This window comes from Myotis daubentonii, chromosome 7 (genome assembly GCF_963259705.1).
Source record: "Myotis daubentonii chromosome 7, mMyoDau2.1, whole genome shotgun sequence".
Classification (NCBI taxonomy): Eukaryota; Metazoa; Chordata; class Mammalia; order Chiroptera; family Vespertilionidae; genus Myotis; species Myotis daubentonii.
In genome coordinates this window covers 44,366,395-44,380,118 of record NC_081846.1, presented here as the reverse complement: position 1 = coordinate 44,380,118, position 13,724 = coordinate 44,366,395, and the positions used below count along the sequence as shown (strand labels likewise).

Below are 13,724 nucleotides of genomic sequence, written 5' to 3'. Positions count from 1 at the left end.
AATCGTACACCTGAAACCTCCATAACTTTATTAACCAGTATCACCCCAATAAATTGAATAAAAAATGTAAAGATGGAGTTTCTATTAAACAAAAAACATACCAAGTGTCCTTGTTCACAGACCTGATAAACAGTCGCCTATCCGGACAGGACTGAGGATGTTATCCGAATGTGCTTAATGTCTGCTCCTGCTCCAGGTGAACCTCTAGTTCTGAGAGGTGCCTACTCCAGAGTCAACCACAGCTGTTCCTTTTAGGAAAAGAACAGGGTGATTACATTCTGATGAAGCAGATTTCTTGACAAATTTCCTTACTGAATTTCTCCTCTAAAAGGACTTTGTTCAAAAAGAACTTCAGCCATGAGCATGTAGAGATTCATTCGGTTCACCTAACCCAGGGACAGAGTCACGTGGTCAGACTTCTCTGTTTCCAAGCACTGCCTTCCTGCAGAGTGACTTTCAGTGGCCTCCATTTTAAAGTAAATTAGTTATAGAAAACGAATCTCTGTGCTTGATTCATCTGTGTATCTGGTGTTGCCTGTCCAATGACATTATGCGTAGGGGACTGTGGTTAAGAAGGCAGCTGTGACAGACTATTTCCTGGATAACCAGCTTTCTGAATATAAACATTAAAAATACTAACCCCCTACTGTAGCCTAGGGGCAGAAATATGGAAAACTCCACAGTTCTGCAGTCCCCATGATCTTTGAGATAGTCTTGAAAGTGTCAAGGATTGAAATGGTAAAAATGTTTTGTGCTTTTTTACTTTGAAGGCAGGACAGAACTGTAGTTCTGAAAGGGCACTCGCTCGGCTGACAGGGAAGGAGACTTGGAGGGTCATTGGCTCAGAGACGGGCGGGCGGCCACAGAGAGGGGGAGGCCCGCCCCTGGTTCCGCCCACCTTCCCCAGCTGGCAGGTTGCTGCCTGGGACTCCTCTCAGCCAGCCTCTCCGCTCAGCTGCGTGTCAACACCAAGCACATCCAACAAAGCAAGTGTTTAGAAAGCCACTCTCTCTAGTTAGCCTTTATTCTTCTCATGGTTCTAGAAGGAACTCCTGCCTGTGCCCCCAGCTCGAGTTGGGAAAACAGTCTAGATTTCTGTCACAGTGTGCAAGAAGAAAAATGAACCCAATGAATGGGTGTCCTAATTCTAAGCAGTTTTAAATTATTATTTTGGGAACTCAATATAAGACTTTCAATGGTAAACAAAAGAGGTGAGCGGGGTTACTCAGTGTTACACAAGTGGCATAACACATTTTTCCAAATATTTCTAATCATGGGGGAAAAAGCAAGCTATCGATATTTTTAATTTCTAAAAGCCAAATTTAATAAGTTAATAAATGCATGCCAGATAAAAACACAAAATTACAACTAAAACCCAATAATTTAACAAAAAATGCTCTGCGTTGTATTTTTTTATTGGCATGGATCATTTACTAAAGTAACAAATCTGAAAACATTTTGCTTTTTTGCTGGAAAGAAAGTACTATGTCAGAGAAGAACGAAGAGAACCCAGAAATAAAGCATTGGAGAAAAGTAGGCATATGTTATAGTCTATGGCAGTGCAGCGGCCAGAGGTGCTGTTCTGTCCATTGATGTGCATGTTTATGTAAGCGTCAGACACCAATGACAGAACCCAAGCGAAGTCATGACAGGTTCACTCTGCGAAACATGCTGAATTACAACCACAGACGACCCAGGACGGAGAGCGGGGCAGGCTGCTGTCTCCTTTGTTCGGGTCCCCTTGCCAAACGGGGCTAATCATGCAATGGCCTGAGTTTCTCGTAACATGATAAACACCCAGGGTTACTAGCACTGGAAAGCGTATGTTCACTGTTTTACAAGGACAGCTGAGCGGTGCTACAAAAACAATGGAAAGTTCCTTCATTTTAAGCTGGTTATATGCCCAAACTTCTAACCAAGGAATAATGCAGCTATGAGAGCCAATTAAATTACTATAAAACATTCCTTCATCTGTAAAACACTTCTTTTTCCTCTCAAACTAAAAATCTAAAATAAAATGTCTTCATTTTTGATGAGCAGCTCTACCACCAGTCTCTGATATCGGATATCGTTCAGTGCAGCCATGGCGTCTAGTTCCGGAGATCTCATAAGGGTGGGGCCGAAAACAATCCCCAGGTTTTCTGCATTCATAAGGTTCTCCTTTTCATGGAGGGTCACTCTGAAAAATACAAGCACAGGAGGAGGATTTTGTGTAAGCCATGCGGTTCTTCACTGTGCTCTGGGACAAAATCTAAAACAAGACGTGTGTGGGTTCGGTTCTATTTGTGGATTCTCTGGCCGCAGCCTGAGCTGCAGGGGTGTCTGAAATAGCAGAGAAGGAACTGGGTCGTCCTGACGGTTCCTCAGCCCTCCCTCCCTCACTCCCTCCTCTTGGGCTATCTGGTTTCCTATAGATTACGTTTCCAAGTGTCTAGGGAGGGAGTGGTCGTGACATTAATAGGAGATGGCTCAGCGTAAGCAACCTTGTCAGAGAGAGTAAGTGTTTATATTTTTTACGGCTACAGTGAAGGCACAGAGACTACAATTTGAGAGTTATTTCTTCTGTGTGGAGTACTTAACTGCATCCATATATGAAGCAAACTTGAATTTACAAGTGAAGTTGTAAGCAAATGACATCAAAGTTTTAACTCATGGTGCTTTTAAAGAGGAGAAACGTGTAAATATTAAAAGCAGCATGAATTAAGTATTCATTTCTGGATAACTCATGCCTAAAGGCATATAACGTAGATGTCAAGTTCTGCTATCTTTTTTGTTGCTGATTGGTCTTATATTTCGAAACCCTAAAACCACTAAATCTTAGTCATATAATTTTAAAAACATTGCTTCAACTGGTAGAGATTGACGGTGACTGAGCAAGGAAATAAAGCTCCATCGTCATCAATCACTATAACAAATTAAACCAGAGTAACAAAATATTCCATTTTCCATTCTTCCTTTACCCCTTACTTTACTCCATTGTTTTTTTACAGCAATATTTAGTGCTGGCAACATCCATCCAATAATCTACAATCCCAGCACCAAGTCTGAAGTGCCTGTCTTAGAGAAAGAAGAATGAGCCTTGTTGTGGGTTGCTTTGCTCTTGCGTTACTATGCTAATGCTAGTGTCTCTACAGCTACAACCTTTCCCTTTCCATAGAAATGGATGCATGTCCTTGGCAGGATACTAGTATTTCTAACGTATTTGCCAACACCTAGTGCAACTGCAAATACATTCCCGTTAGAATCAAGTGTGTGTTCAGCTCTGTAGTGCAGAATATTTTTAGCATTCCTTCTTAACTTGTGCAATTTCACACAAGACAACATAGCTTGTGTGTATTCATTCAATGGATCATTTGTCTTTTCCTTCACGTTTCGTTTCACTTCATTCTTAAAATTTGGATGCAGCACAAGTTAAGCATTGCAGTCGGACTTGCCTCTTCAGATGCGCCATGAGGTACCGGAGGGTCTCGCAGTGAGCGGGCGGCAGCAGTTTCAGTGCCTCGTGAAGGGTTTCTAATTGCTCATCAGGATCCATAATTTCTAAAGGAGCGAGTTGAATGGGGGGAGGAAAACTTTAATAGACAACTGGTATAAATGGTTCATTTCATTCTATTCTATGTTTTAAAACGGGTAAGAAATGCTTTCTCACAGATCCTTGCCCACAGCCTTGGAAAATATTTTTAAGGTTCAAGCCTCAGATTTCCAAAGGCTTAGTTTCAATGTGGCAATACCGTTTACTTGGACTTTTGGGGAGACCACCCAGTTTTTTCACTTGGAAGTCTTGAGTCTGGTAACTATGGAAACTGGCCATTGGATATATAGGATGTAACTATGAAAAATTCAGACACATATCTGCATACAAATAAAAACTTACACACCCAAGTGAGATCATCTGAGAACATTACAAACATATGTAAGGAATGCTGCATTGTTCAAAATATTTTGAAAGTCCCCTTTCAGAAAGCAACAGTATAGAAGCCATGCCATCCCTTTGTCCCTGGCAACCCCTGTTAAGGTCTTATTACTTGATATTTTTGCTGTTTTCTTTTTCAACCAAGAAATATATGATCTAATATTTACTTCTTTTATTCGATTTAGTTTTAAGTTACCATGTGTAACTTAAATGGTCAAATCTACCCTCAAAGCACAAAGATACTCTACTACTTAGGGCATTCAGAAGCCACATGCAGACTTGGAAGGCAATGCCAAATGTTCTGAGTGACAACAGGGCCCCTCAAATAAATGAGACCCTTTCAAAGGTGTAAAAGGTGTAAACTTTGAAGGGGCACATCTTCATGTGCATATTTTAGTTCTGCTGTGTTGGCCAAAACACTAGCACACGCCTTTGAGGTTACAGATCACATTAAATTAATTATTTCCGTGATCAGAAACAATAGACATCTTTGGAATTCTGTGCTCTAATCTAGCACATTTCCTGCTTCTACCCAAACGTCATGAAGACGGGGTGCCTTTAAATGTTTGGTTTCAGGGCAATTGCAAAGGGACCCAAATCAGAACTGCAGCTGTGAAATGCTGGAAGGCCACCTCTGACCAGAACATGACATTCAGGACCTAAGAATCCCCGTCTTTCAGATTTAATAAAATAAACCAACTCAGAGGCAATGTACTGGAGTCGGGGGAAAACTAGAATGACACGAAAGGTTCTTAGTGTTGCAGAGCAGATTTGATAAATTTCAGAATGTAAACAGTGACTGAAGCTTTTTAATTCAAAGAAACTTTGGCCATTTTGCAATTTCTGCCCAAAGCTTCCCCAGAGCTTCTGGTTCATTTCTTTGGGATGAAGAATGTATTATTTGACATTTACCAAGATAAATAATGCATGGTCTCTGAACCTAGAGGCCTTTAAAGAGTGCCAACTAATAATAGCAATTCCAGATACTGAAATTCAATCATTTAATTTCTAAAATTAAGAAAAGAAATTCCACTTCTATAAAAACCTTTATAGAACTAAGTAATTGGAAACTACACTATTCTGAAAATTGAAAAAGGAGTAGTTTAGTTTTCTTTTAACTTCCACACTTGTTCTGTGTAGGGAGAATCTTGAGATGGCGTGAAGTTAAGGGCAGTGTTGGTGGGATGGAAACAAAAAAAATTCCAGGTTCATGGAGAGCTCACTTTCCCTATTGGAGGATGACTAACAATAAATAAGTATATGTATCTTTTAGCTTATTCTGTATTAGAATGAGGCAAGTGCTATGGAAAAGACATTAGGTGTGTTGAGGGGGGAGGGTGTGTAATTACACATGGTGTGGTCAGGATGACCCGAGGCAGTGGGGGGACGAAGCACACAGAGATAGATCTGGGGAAGGTGGTTCCAGGCAGAGGAACAGTCAAGCAAAGATCCTGAGGGAGACAAGGCTGGGAATGTCTGAGGAAAAGCGAGGAGCCAAGTGTGGCCACAGTACAGAGAGCAGAAAGGGTAGGAGAGGATGACTCGAAAGGTTAGAATTTACTGAGAGAAATGGGAAAGTCATGACCTGACATACGTTTTTCATAGTATCTCCCTCTGGCTGCCGCATGGGAAACATGATGGGAGGGGCAAGAGTAAAAGCAGAAAGATCATTCCAGTAATAATTGTAAAAATCCAGGTGAGGTGTGACACTAGCTTAGACCAGGTGGTAGCAGGGAAGGTGATAAGAAATTGCTGGATTCTAGGACTATTTTAAAGGTCGAGTCCATAGGAGTTACTGATGAGGGATGAATGAGAGAAAATCAAGAGTGAGCCAAGTTTGGGGCTGAGGTAATGGGGAGGATGGAACCGCCATTATCTGAGATAGGAAAGATCTGGGTGGAGGAGGCTTCGTGGGGAAGATGAAGACATCTGAGCTAGACCTGCAGATGAACATGCTGACTTGGACTAACCTGCTGCTCAGGGAGAGGTCCAGATTGGAGCTATAAACCTAGGAACATCTGACAAAATGCACTTGAATACACCGATATCAAATTGACAGAGACTTGCCCTGGAATTCACTTCTCTTTTCCACTTTGAGGAGTGTTACCTATAATCAGTTTTTCAGAAAACACAAACCTTTAGCTCTAAGAAGATCACAGCACAATTTAAGAGGGAGATAGACCAATGAAATGCATTCAGAGGTGGTAACCACCATTCCTGTTTTGAATATATGGAAGGCTTGCACGTGGACGAGGGTGATACCAGGACCACTGCCGAGGGGAGGGAGCTAGAAGCGGGCAGATCTCTGTTGGGCACCATGGGGCTCTAAGACTGTGGAATCTGTCACCAGTGGACTGGCTGCCTGGACAAATGATTCTGGGGTTACTGGGTATTTAAAAAAGAAAGTCTAGTTACATGACTCCTTAGCAGTGATGGCGAACCTATGACACGCGAACTCATTTTTTTGGTTGATTTTTCTTTGTTAAATGGCATTTAAATATATAAAATAAATATAAAAAATACACATCTTTGTTTTACTATGGTCGCAAATATCAAAAAAATTCTATATGTGACACGGCACCAGAGTTAAATTAGGGTTTTTCAAAATGCTGACACGCCGAGCTCAAAAGGTTCGCCATCACTGCCTTAGAGTATCTGAAAACTAAGATTCTGTGGTTCTCAATTACAAAATTACATTCACTGATTGAACAAATATTCACGGAGCATCTACTATGTCAGCGAGGAACTACACAGGCGCTGTGGGGAAACGAACGTGAGCAAGGGAATGCCTGGGCAGGGCTGCGGTCTAGAAGGGAGGACACGGATGAGCACAACCTCTGACAGGGGGAGAGACACTCCGAAGGGCGTCCCGGCGAGCGTGACAGGAACACAGAGGAGAAAGCTGGCCGAGGCGGAGGGACAGGAGAGGCAGAGCCGGCATTTGAGGGAGGTCTGGAAGGATCTGGAAACACAACACTGTGGGGCAGGAAATAAGCACTCTGAACCTGGACCAAGACCTAGTTAAAAGCTCTTTTTAAAGGTTACATTCTTTAGAGAGAAACTCAAGTACAAGAAGAATAAACTTAGCCGAGAAGCGGGGATCTGGGCAGAGCGGAGGGAGGAGGTCCACCGGCTCTGACTCCCAGGCTCCTCTTCGGGCATTTACGTGGCTTGGGAACAAGAACCCCGGGTTTCATTCACGAGTTTTTCTGAGTCACTCGAGGTTACACCCCGAGTCATGCCGCTTCTCTAGGACCTGGGAACATCGCTCTCGGACCCCTTGGCCAGCGGAAGCGTTCCAGGTCCAGTACTGCCAGGGCTCAGCTCTGGCCCAGCGGTCAGGAAGCATGCGTGGAAGCTGGGCTAAGGAGCAGCCCTGGGAGAAGCACCTCTCTTCTAGGCCTTCCTACCAGACTGCAGAGATTTCCTAATTGGTGGGGAGAGGAAGTGAGCAAAAAAGTGCTGGGGAGACCAGGTGGTTCATAAGGGAGCATGCAGGGACTGTGCAGAACTTCAGGCCTTTCCATGGGATGCCTGGCCTCCTCTACTGCCTTTAGCATTTCCTGCAGCCACTCCCCTCCAGCTTTCAACCAGCAGGAGTTCTCCAAAGAAGGCTGCAACAGCAGAGCTCAAACAGCTTTTGCAGGAAGAAGCTTTAATATGAAGTATGACTTTTTGTTGGCAAGGGAGGCTAATAAACACCAGAGATACCTGAGACCTAAAGAATATGGACCAAGGATTTTTAGGGGCTAGAGATAAAAAAAAGTCCAAGAGCACCTGCATCAGGAAAGGTCAGCTAACCCGTGTCCTTCTTTCAGAGGGCTTCCTGTCCTCTGCCTGCCTTCCCCAGTGCGAGTCTCTGCCTCCTATTCTATCAGGCGCCCCAGGCAGCATGCAGAGAGCTAGGGCTCTGATGTTAGGGAGAGGTGGGTTTGAACACCGTTACCACCTCCTCCAGTGACAGGACTAGGACAGTTTACTTATATCCTAAAACACCTTCTTTATAAAATATCATGGGCCCTGGCTGGGTAGCTCAGTGGGTTAGGGTTGAGGGTTTGATTCCCCAGTCAGGGCACATACAAGAGTCAACTAATGAATGCATAAATAAGTGGAACAACAAATCAACATTTCTCTCTTTCTCCCCCTTCTTCTATTTCTAAAACCAATTAAAAAATAAAATATCATGGATGTAAAGTATTGAGCATGATGCCTGGCACCTAGTACTGCTCTATAAATCTTAGTTTTTCTTATTTTCCATATCTGCCTGTACAGATAGGAGAACGGCTGTATCTATGCATCTAGACCAGTGATGGAGAACCTATGACACGTGTGTCACGCGAACTCATTTTTTTGGTTGATTTTTCTTTGTTATATGGCATTTAAATATATAAAATAAATATCAAAAATATAAGTCTTTGTTTTACTATGGTTGCAAATATCAGGAAATCTCTGTATGTGATACGGCACCAGATTTAAGTTAGGGTTTTTCAAAATGCTGACATGCCGAGCTCAAAAGGTTCGCCATCACTGATCTAGACACATTCTACTCCTAAAAAAGACAGGCTCAAGGACACAATGTTCCACAATTATATCAACATCGAACATGCACAATGCTCGTTTATGTTGTATATGAGTGCTATGCTAGGGTTTCTGTTGTCATGGAAATCACACATGAAAACAGTTGAAATTTTAAGGTGTTTCGACCTCAATTTAGGCGAGTTTATTATGCTGTGCTTTCGCGAGCTCTCTGAGGGGTGAGTGGGGGCTTGCTGCTTTTGGACAGGTCTGTTTCAGACACAAGTCCCAGAACAATGACAAACGGTTTGGAAGCATAAAGAGGGGAGATTTTCCTGAGCCACCGGGTGGGTGTGGGGAAAGAAGGTGAGGTATTTGGGAGTGCAGGGCTCAAGGCCTTGAAATCCAGTAAGCAAGGCTTGGCTTTTTCTTCCCAGTAGATGAGGCAGTGCGGAGCGGTCAGAATCTGGGTTTCCATCACTGCTTTGTTCTCTGATAATTGGTTGCCTTGGGTCAGGCTCAGAAGCCAAGTTGTAGTTTTGTCCCAAGCAACACGGGGACAGGAACACCATCTAGCTGAGCCCTAGTGTTGTCCTGGGCATCACAGCAAACTGTGGGCGGACTGAGCAGCCCTTTGGGAAGTGTGTGTCCAGTGTTTTCCACATCAATGCCAATCTGACCAATCCTTATGGGAAGCAACGCCTGCCCCACGAAACAAGAACCTTAGCAATGAATCCAGCCCCAAATGAGAAGCATTAAATTCTGACGGGAGAGATCTAGAGCCTTTCAGGCTCAGGAAATCTGTAAAAATCAGGGCGATTCTCATGGCTGCTCTCTACACGAGAGCTGAGTTGATCCGCAAGAAATGAAGGCTCCACAAACCACAGGAATTCTCAACAATGCTCTGAAGGGGAAACTGAAAATTAAAACAAGTCAAGTTTGTGCTTCATGAAATCTCAAAGTCAAAGAGCAAATCAGTGTTACCAAGGAAGTTATGTTATTTAAAAACCAAGACAACATGTGGCTTTGAAGAGAGACAAGCAAACGACAGAAATAGCCTATCTTTTCTTAAAACATGGTAATGCCGACAGTTAAAATCTGTTCAGAATTTCCTTCAAGAAAATGGAGCATGAATTATAGGTATGATTTTTTTGTACTATAAACAGAATTTGGCAAATGAGCCTTTGCTTTTCCTCATTTTCATCTTAACTAGAATTTAAAAAATGGTCCATCGCAGAGTCAACATGGGAATTGAGAGTAAGGATTTAGAAACTTTTATTGAAATCTGACGGTAATTTTTGTGCTTGCTGAATCTAACAACGAAGTAGTTGATCTTGTTTTTTTAGTTTTATTTTTCCAGTTATTTTTATTTTATTCTACAAAGTACAGTCTGAATTTCAGAAGCCTTCCTTTGGAGAATGAGGGTTAGCTAGCCCGTTACCAAGACGCTTCTGGTGGTAGACATTGTAAGTCACCCGTGCTGGAGAACAGTTCAAATTCTTGTGAAAAAATATATATATATATATATATATATATATATATATATATAACCATGGAGAGGGCGAGGAAGAAGTATTTAATGAAATACAGTCAGGATGCCCAGCAGAGAACCACGGGAGGAGGGGTGACCCTGGAGAGGCAGGCTGTCAGGGTATTGGGGTGTGCGCCGGTGTACTTACTGGCAGACTCTATGAACTTGGGGTAGGCGTCATACGTGATGAGTGGAATCGGTAAGTCCCTGAAGTAGAGTTTCAGCGCACCAGTGATGATGTTGATATCTTCATATACGTTCACAGAAATATCTGCTTTCTCTCCATCTTTGAAGGATGTTAAAGGAAAGAAAGGTAAATATTTGGATCCACAGCATTGTTTTTTTATAAATAATGTATTTCTGTGTACAGTTTTTAAAGATTAGCAATGCTCCCATTTTTAACATCAGCTTCTTTGTGCTAAGTTATAGAAATGATCAATACTCTGTGAAAAGCAAAATTAATTTTTGAGTTTTCTAAAGTTATTTTTCCATGTTACTTATGGAGTGAAAATCAGAAGAGAACTCGGGTCAACAGAAGTATTTGTTCATTTCATGGCTGCTTGAGAATTCCCAGGGGACTAATATTGGATTGCTGCTTTTCTTCTTAAAATAAAAACAGAGAATGTGGGAAATGACAACAGAGGCACTCTTCACTTACAAAAGACCCCTAGCACCAAGGTCTCTATTCTTTGTGCTTTTGTACCACCTCAGGCTCCCACACAGAAGTTTGGAGCTTGCCTGAGTCCTAGGGGTAAAGGAGGTGGAGAGAAGAGAGTAAAACAAACAAAACAAAACAGAACCATAAACTGTTGAGAGAACAAGAACAGAAGGCATTACAAAGTGGAGGGACATCTCAGAGGCGCTGGGCCTGACTCCCAAGCAAAGCTACCTTCCTTCAGGGCAGCCTCCCCCAGTCCCCTGGCATTTAGTACTTTACTTGGTTAAAATACCTGAATTTTCATCTAAAGATTTAATCAGCATCTGCTCTGAGCTAGAGCCTATGCTGGCTTTCTTTGTTCTGTCTGGTTTACGAGAGATTTCTATGGATTAAGCAGCAGCCTCTTCACCACACACCTGTTAGAATGGCTACAATTCAGAACCCTGATAACACCAAAGGCCCGCAAGGATGTGGAGTGACAGGAACCCTCATCACTGCCGAGGAGGATGCAAAAGGGAGCAGTCACTCCGGGAGATAGGCAGTTTCCTACTAAGCTAAGCACACTCTTACCACAGAATCCAGCAACGGTGCTCCTTGCTGTTTACCCAAAGGAGCGGAAAACTTGCATCCACCCAAAACCCTGACACAAGGGTTTATAGCAGCTTTACTCATAATTGTCAAAAAACTGCAAGCAACCAAGATGTCTTTTTGATAGGTGAATGAATTGAGGCACACCCAGACAATGGAATACTTTTCAGCTACGAAAAGAAATGAGCTCTCAAGCCAAGAAAGACACGGAGGAATTTTAAATACAGTACGAAAGTAAAAGAAGTCAGTCTGAAAAGGCAGTGCCCTCTGTGGTTCCAACGATAGGACATTCTGGGGAAGGCACAACTGTGGTCAGGAAGATCAGTGGGTGCAGGGGCTCAGGGCAGGAGGGAAGGATGAGGGCACAGCACGGATTCTTATGAGAGTGAAAGTTCTGTGTGATACTGGGACGGTAGATACATGACTTCACACATCTGTCAAAACCCACAGAACTGTGCAATGTAAAAAGTGAACCCTAATATAAACTATTGACTCTAGTTAATGTATCAATATTGGTTCACAAACTAACAAATATATTGTACTAATGCAAGATGTTAATAGTCCCCTATTAGTATCTTGGCCCAGAGCATGAGAGGAGGGATTACATGGGAAAACTCTGCTCAATTTTTTTGGTGAACCTAAAACTATCCTAAAGGCTTTTTTTTTTTTTTTTTTTAAGCAGCCTCTTTTAAAATATATTTTATTGATTTTTTACAGGAAGAAAGGGAGAGGGATAGAGAGTTAGAAACATTGATCAGCTGCCTCCTGCACGCACCCTACTGGGGATGTGCCCGCAACCAAGGTACATGCCCTTGACCGGAATCGAACCCGGGACCCTTGAGTCCGCAGGCTGACGCTCTATCCACTGAGCCAAACCGGCTAGGGCTAAGCAGCCTCTTTTAAAATGCCAATACCTTGGCCTGTTGTCACTCACATATGAGTGTCAATGAGATCACCAGTGCCCACCTCTCATACGTGGGTTGGAATAATGTACAGATTGGGACAGAGTGCCTCCTGGAAGGAAAGCAGTTATGTAATGTGGACCCGCCATGCATGCTCCACGGGCGACCTAGGGGAAGCATGTAGGTGCTGGGCCTACGGATCTGCAGAAAGGGATGTGAGCACAACGGGAATGTAGAAAAATGACTGTCAGTGTTTACTCAGAAAAATAGTTTCCCTTTCTTCTGTATTTTTCTGAGAACCCAGATTTCAAATATCCTCCCTCATTATTGGCTACAGTACCATTTTTGGTTTGGAAAGTAAAGTCACAGTTTTTATAGTTCAGCTACCTGACAGTGTTGAACAGAATTTGGAGGTTGGTCTGAGAATCTTCTACCAGGCAGTTCTTTTTATGGTAAAATATTGTGTTCATTGCATCTCAGTCCACTCTCCTTTCACTTACCCCTCTCGAAGCCACAGCACCTTTCAGTGCCTGGACAGGTCAGCCTCAGGGCCTTTGCACAGACTCTTATGCTGTCAGGCCTTTACATATCCTGTTTCTCTGCTACTCAATCAGTATCCAGCCAGCTCCTATTCATCCTTTCAACTTTAGCATAAACATTTCTTCTCTGGGAAAGCCTGTTCTGGTCTCCAGCATCCCTCTAACCCTAACAGACTAGATCAATTCCCCAGTTATTAATATTTTCCTTTATGGCATCTATTAAAACAAAAATCAATAGCCATTGTGTGATTATTATTTAATGTGAACCTGCCACGAATGCAAGGACCAAGTGTACATAGTTAACTGCTGTATCTAAAGTGAAGGACATGGTGCCTGGCACACAGTAGCTGTTACATACATGTTTTTGAATTAGTGAATCATTGGAAAGATCTTGAGAAGCTAGGAGCCTAAAATATTAATACTCTGGGACTCACTATGCATACTGTTCTTAAACTGGTTCCTTTAAAACCTGCTTTTTGAAAAGAATCGACATATTCTCTTACATCTATTTTAAAGTAATATAAATGCATTCTGTGATTTGATTTCTAGATACTACACTCTAGGGCAGTGATGGTGAACCTTTTGAGCTCGGTGTGTCAGCATTTTGAAAAACCCTAACTTAACTCTGGTGCCGTGTCACATATAGAAATTTTTTGATATTTGCAACCATAGTAAAACAAAGATGTATATTTTTGATATTTATTTTATATATTTAAATGCCATTTAACAAAGTAAAATCAAAAAAATGAATTTGCATGTCACCTCTGACACACGAGTCAGAGATTCGCCATCACTGCTCTGGGGCGTGGATGCAGCAGCACAGACTGCCTCTGGCTGCTCTATTACTTTCAGCCCTTGGCTCTTCAGACTGGGGCTCCCCTGTGGGGATCTCCCTGGAGGAAGGCTCAAGGGTTTTTATTTGCTCTGACCTTCCCCTGGACCTCTCCCTGTTCTGGGCACAGAAATATCTGCTTCCACTGGGAGATAAAGCATGCAAGGCGACAATGGCATGTGCTGACCTCAGTAATTCATGCTCCATTCCATGACCATCTCCTAAGTGAGGGGAAATTTTCCAAAT

At 42.6% G+C, this 13,724-nt stretch overlaps 1 protein-coding gene across 2 annotated transcripts in view; it reads right to left on the bottom strand.

The window, feature by feature from the left end:
- Positions 1 to 1,299: 1,299 nt before the first annotated feature.
- CHN1 (chimerin 1) overlaps positions 1,300 to 13,724 on the bottom strand; it is a 161,803-nt gene continuing 149,378 nt past the window's right edge. For both annotated transcript variants that reach the window (XM_059704022.1, XM_059704023.1), the window contains 3 exons: positions 10,108 to 10,245; positions 3,435 to 3,540; positions 1,300 to 2,179 (listed from right to left, as the gene is read on the bottom strand). In XM_059704022.1, the coding sequence (XP_059560005.1) occupies positions 2,008 to 2,179; positions 3,435 to 3,540; positions 10,108 to 10,245 (416 nt within the window). In that variant the 3' untranslated portion in view covers positions 1,300 to 2,007. The remainder of the gene's footprint in view (positions 2,180 to 3,434; positions 3,541 to 10,107; positions 10,246 to 13,724) is intronic.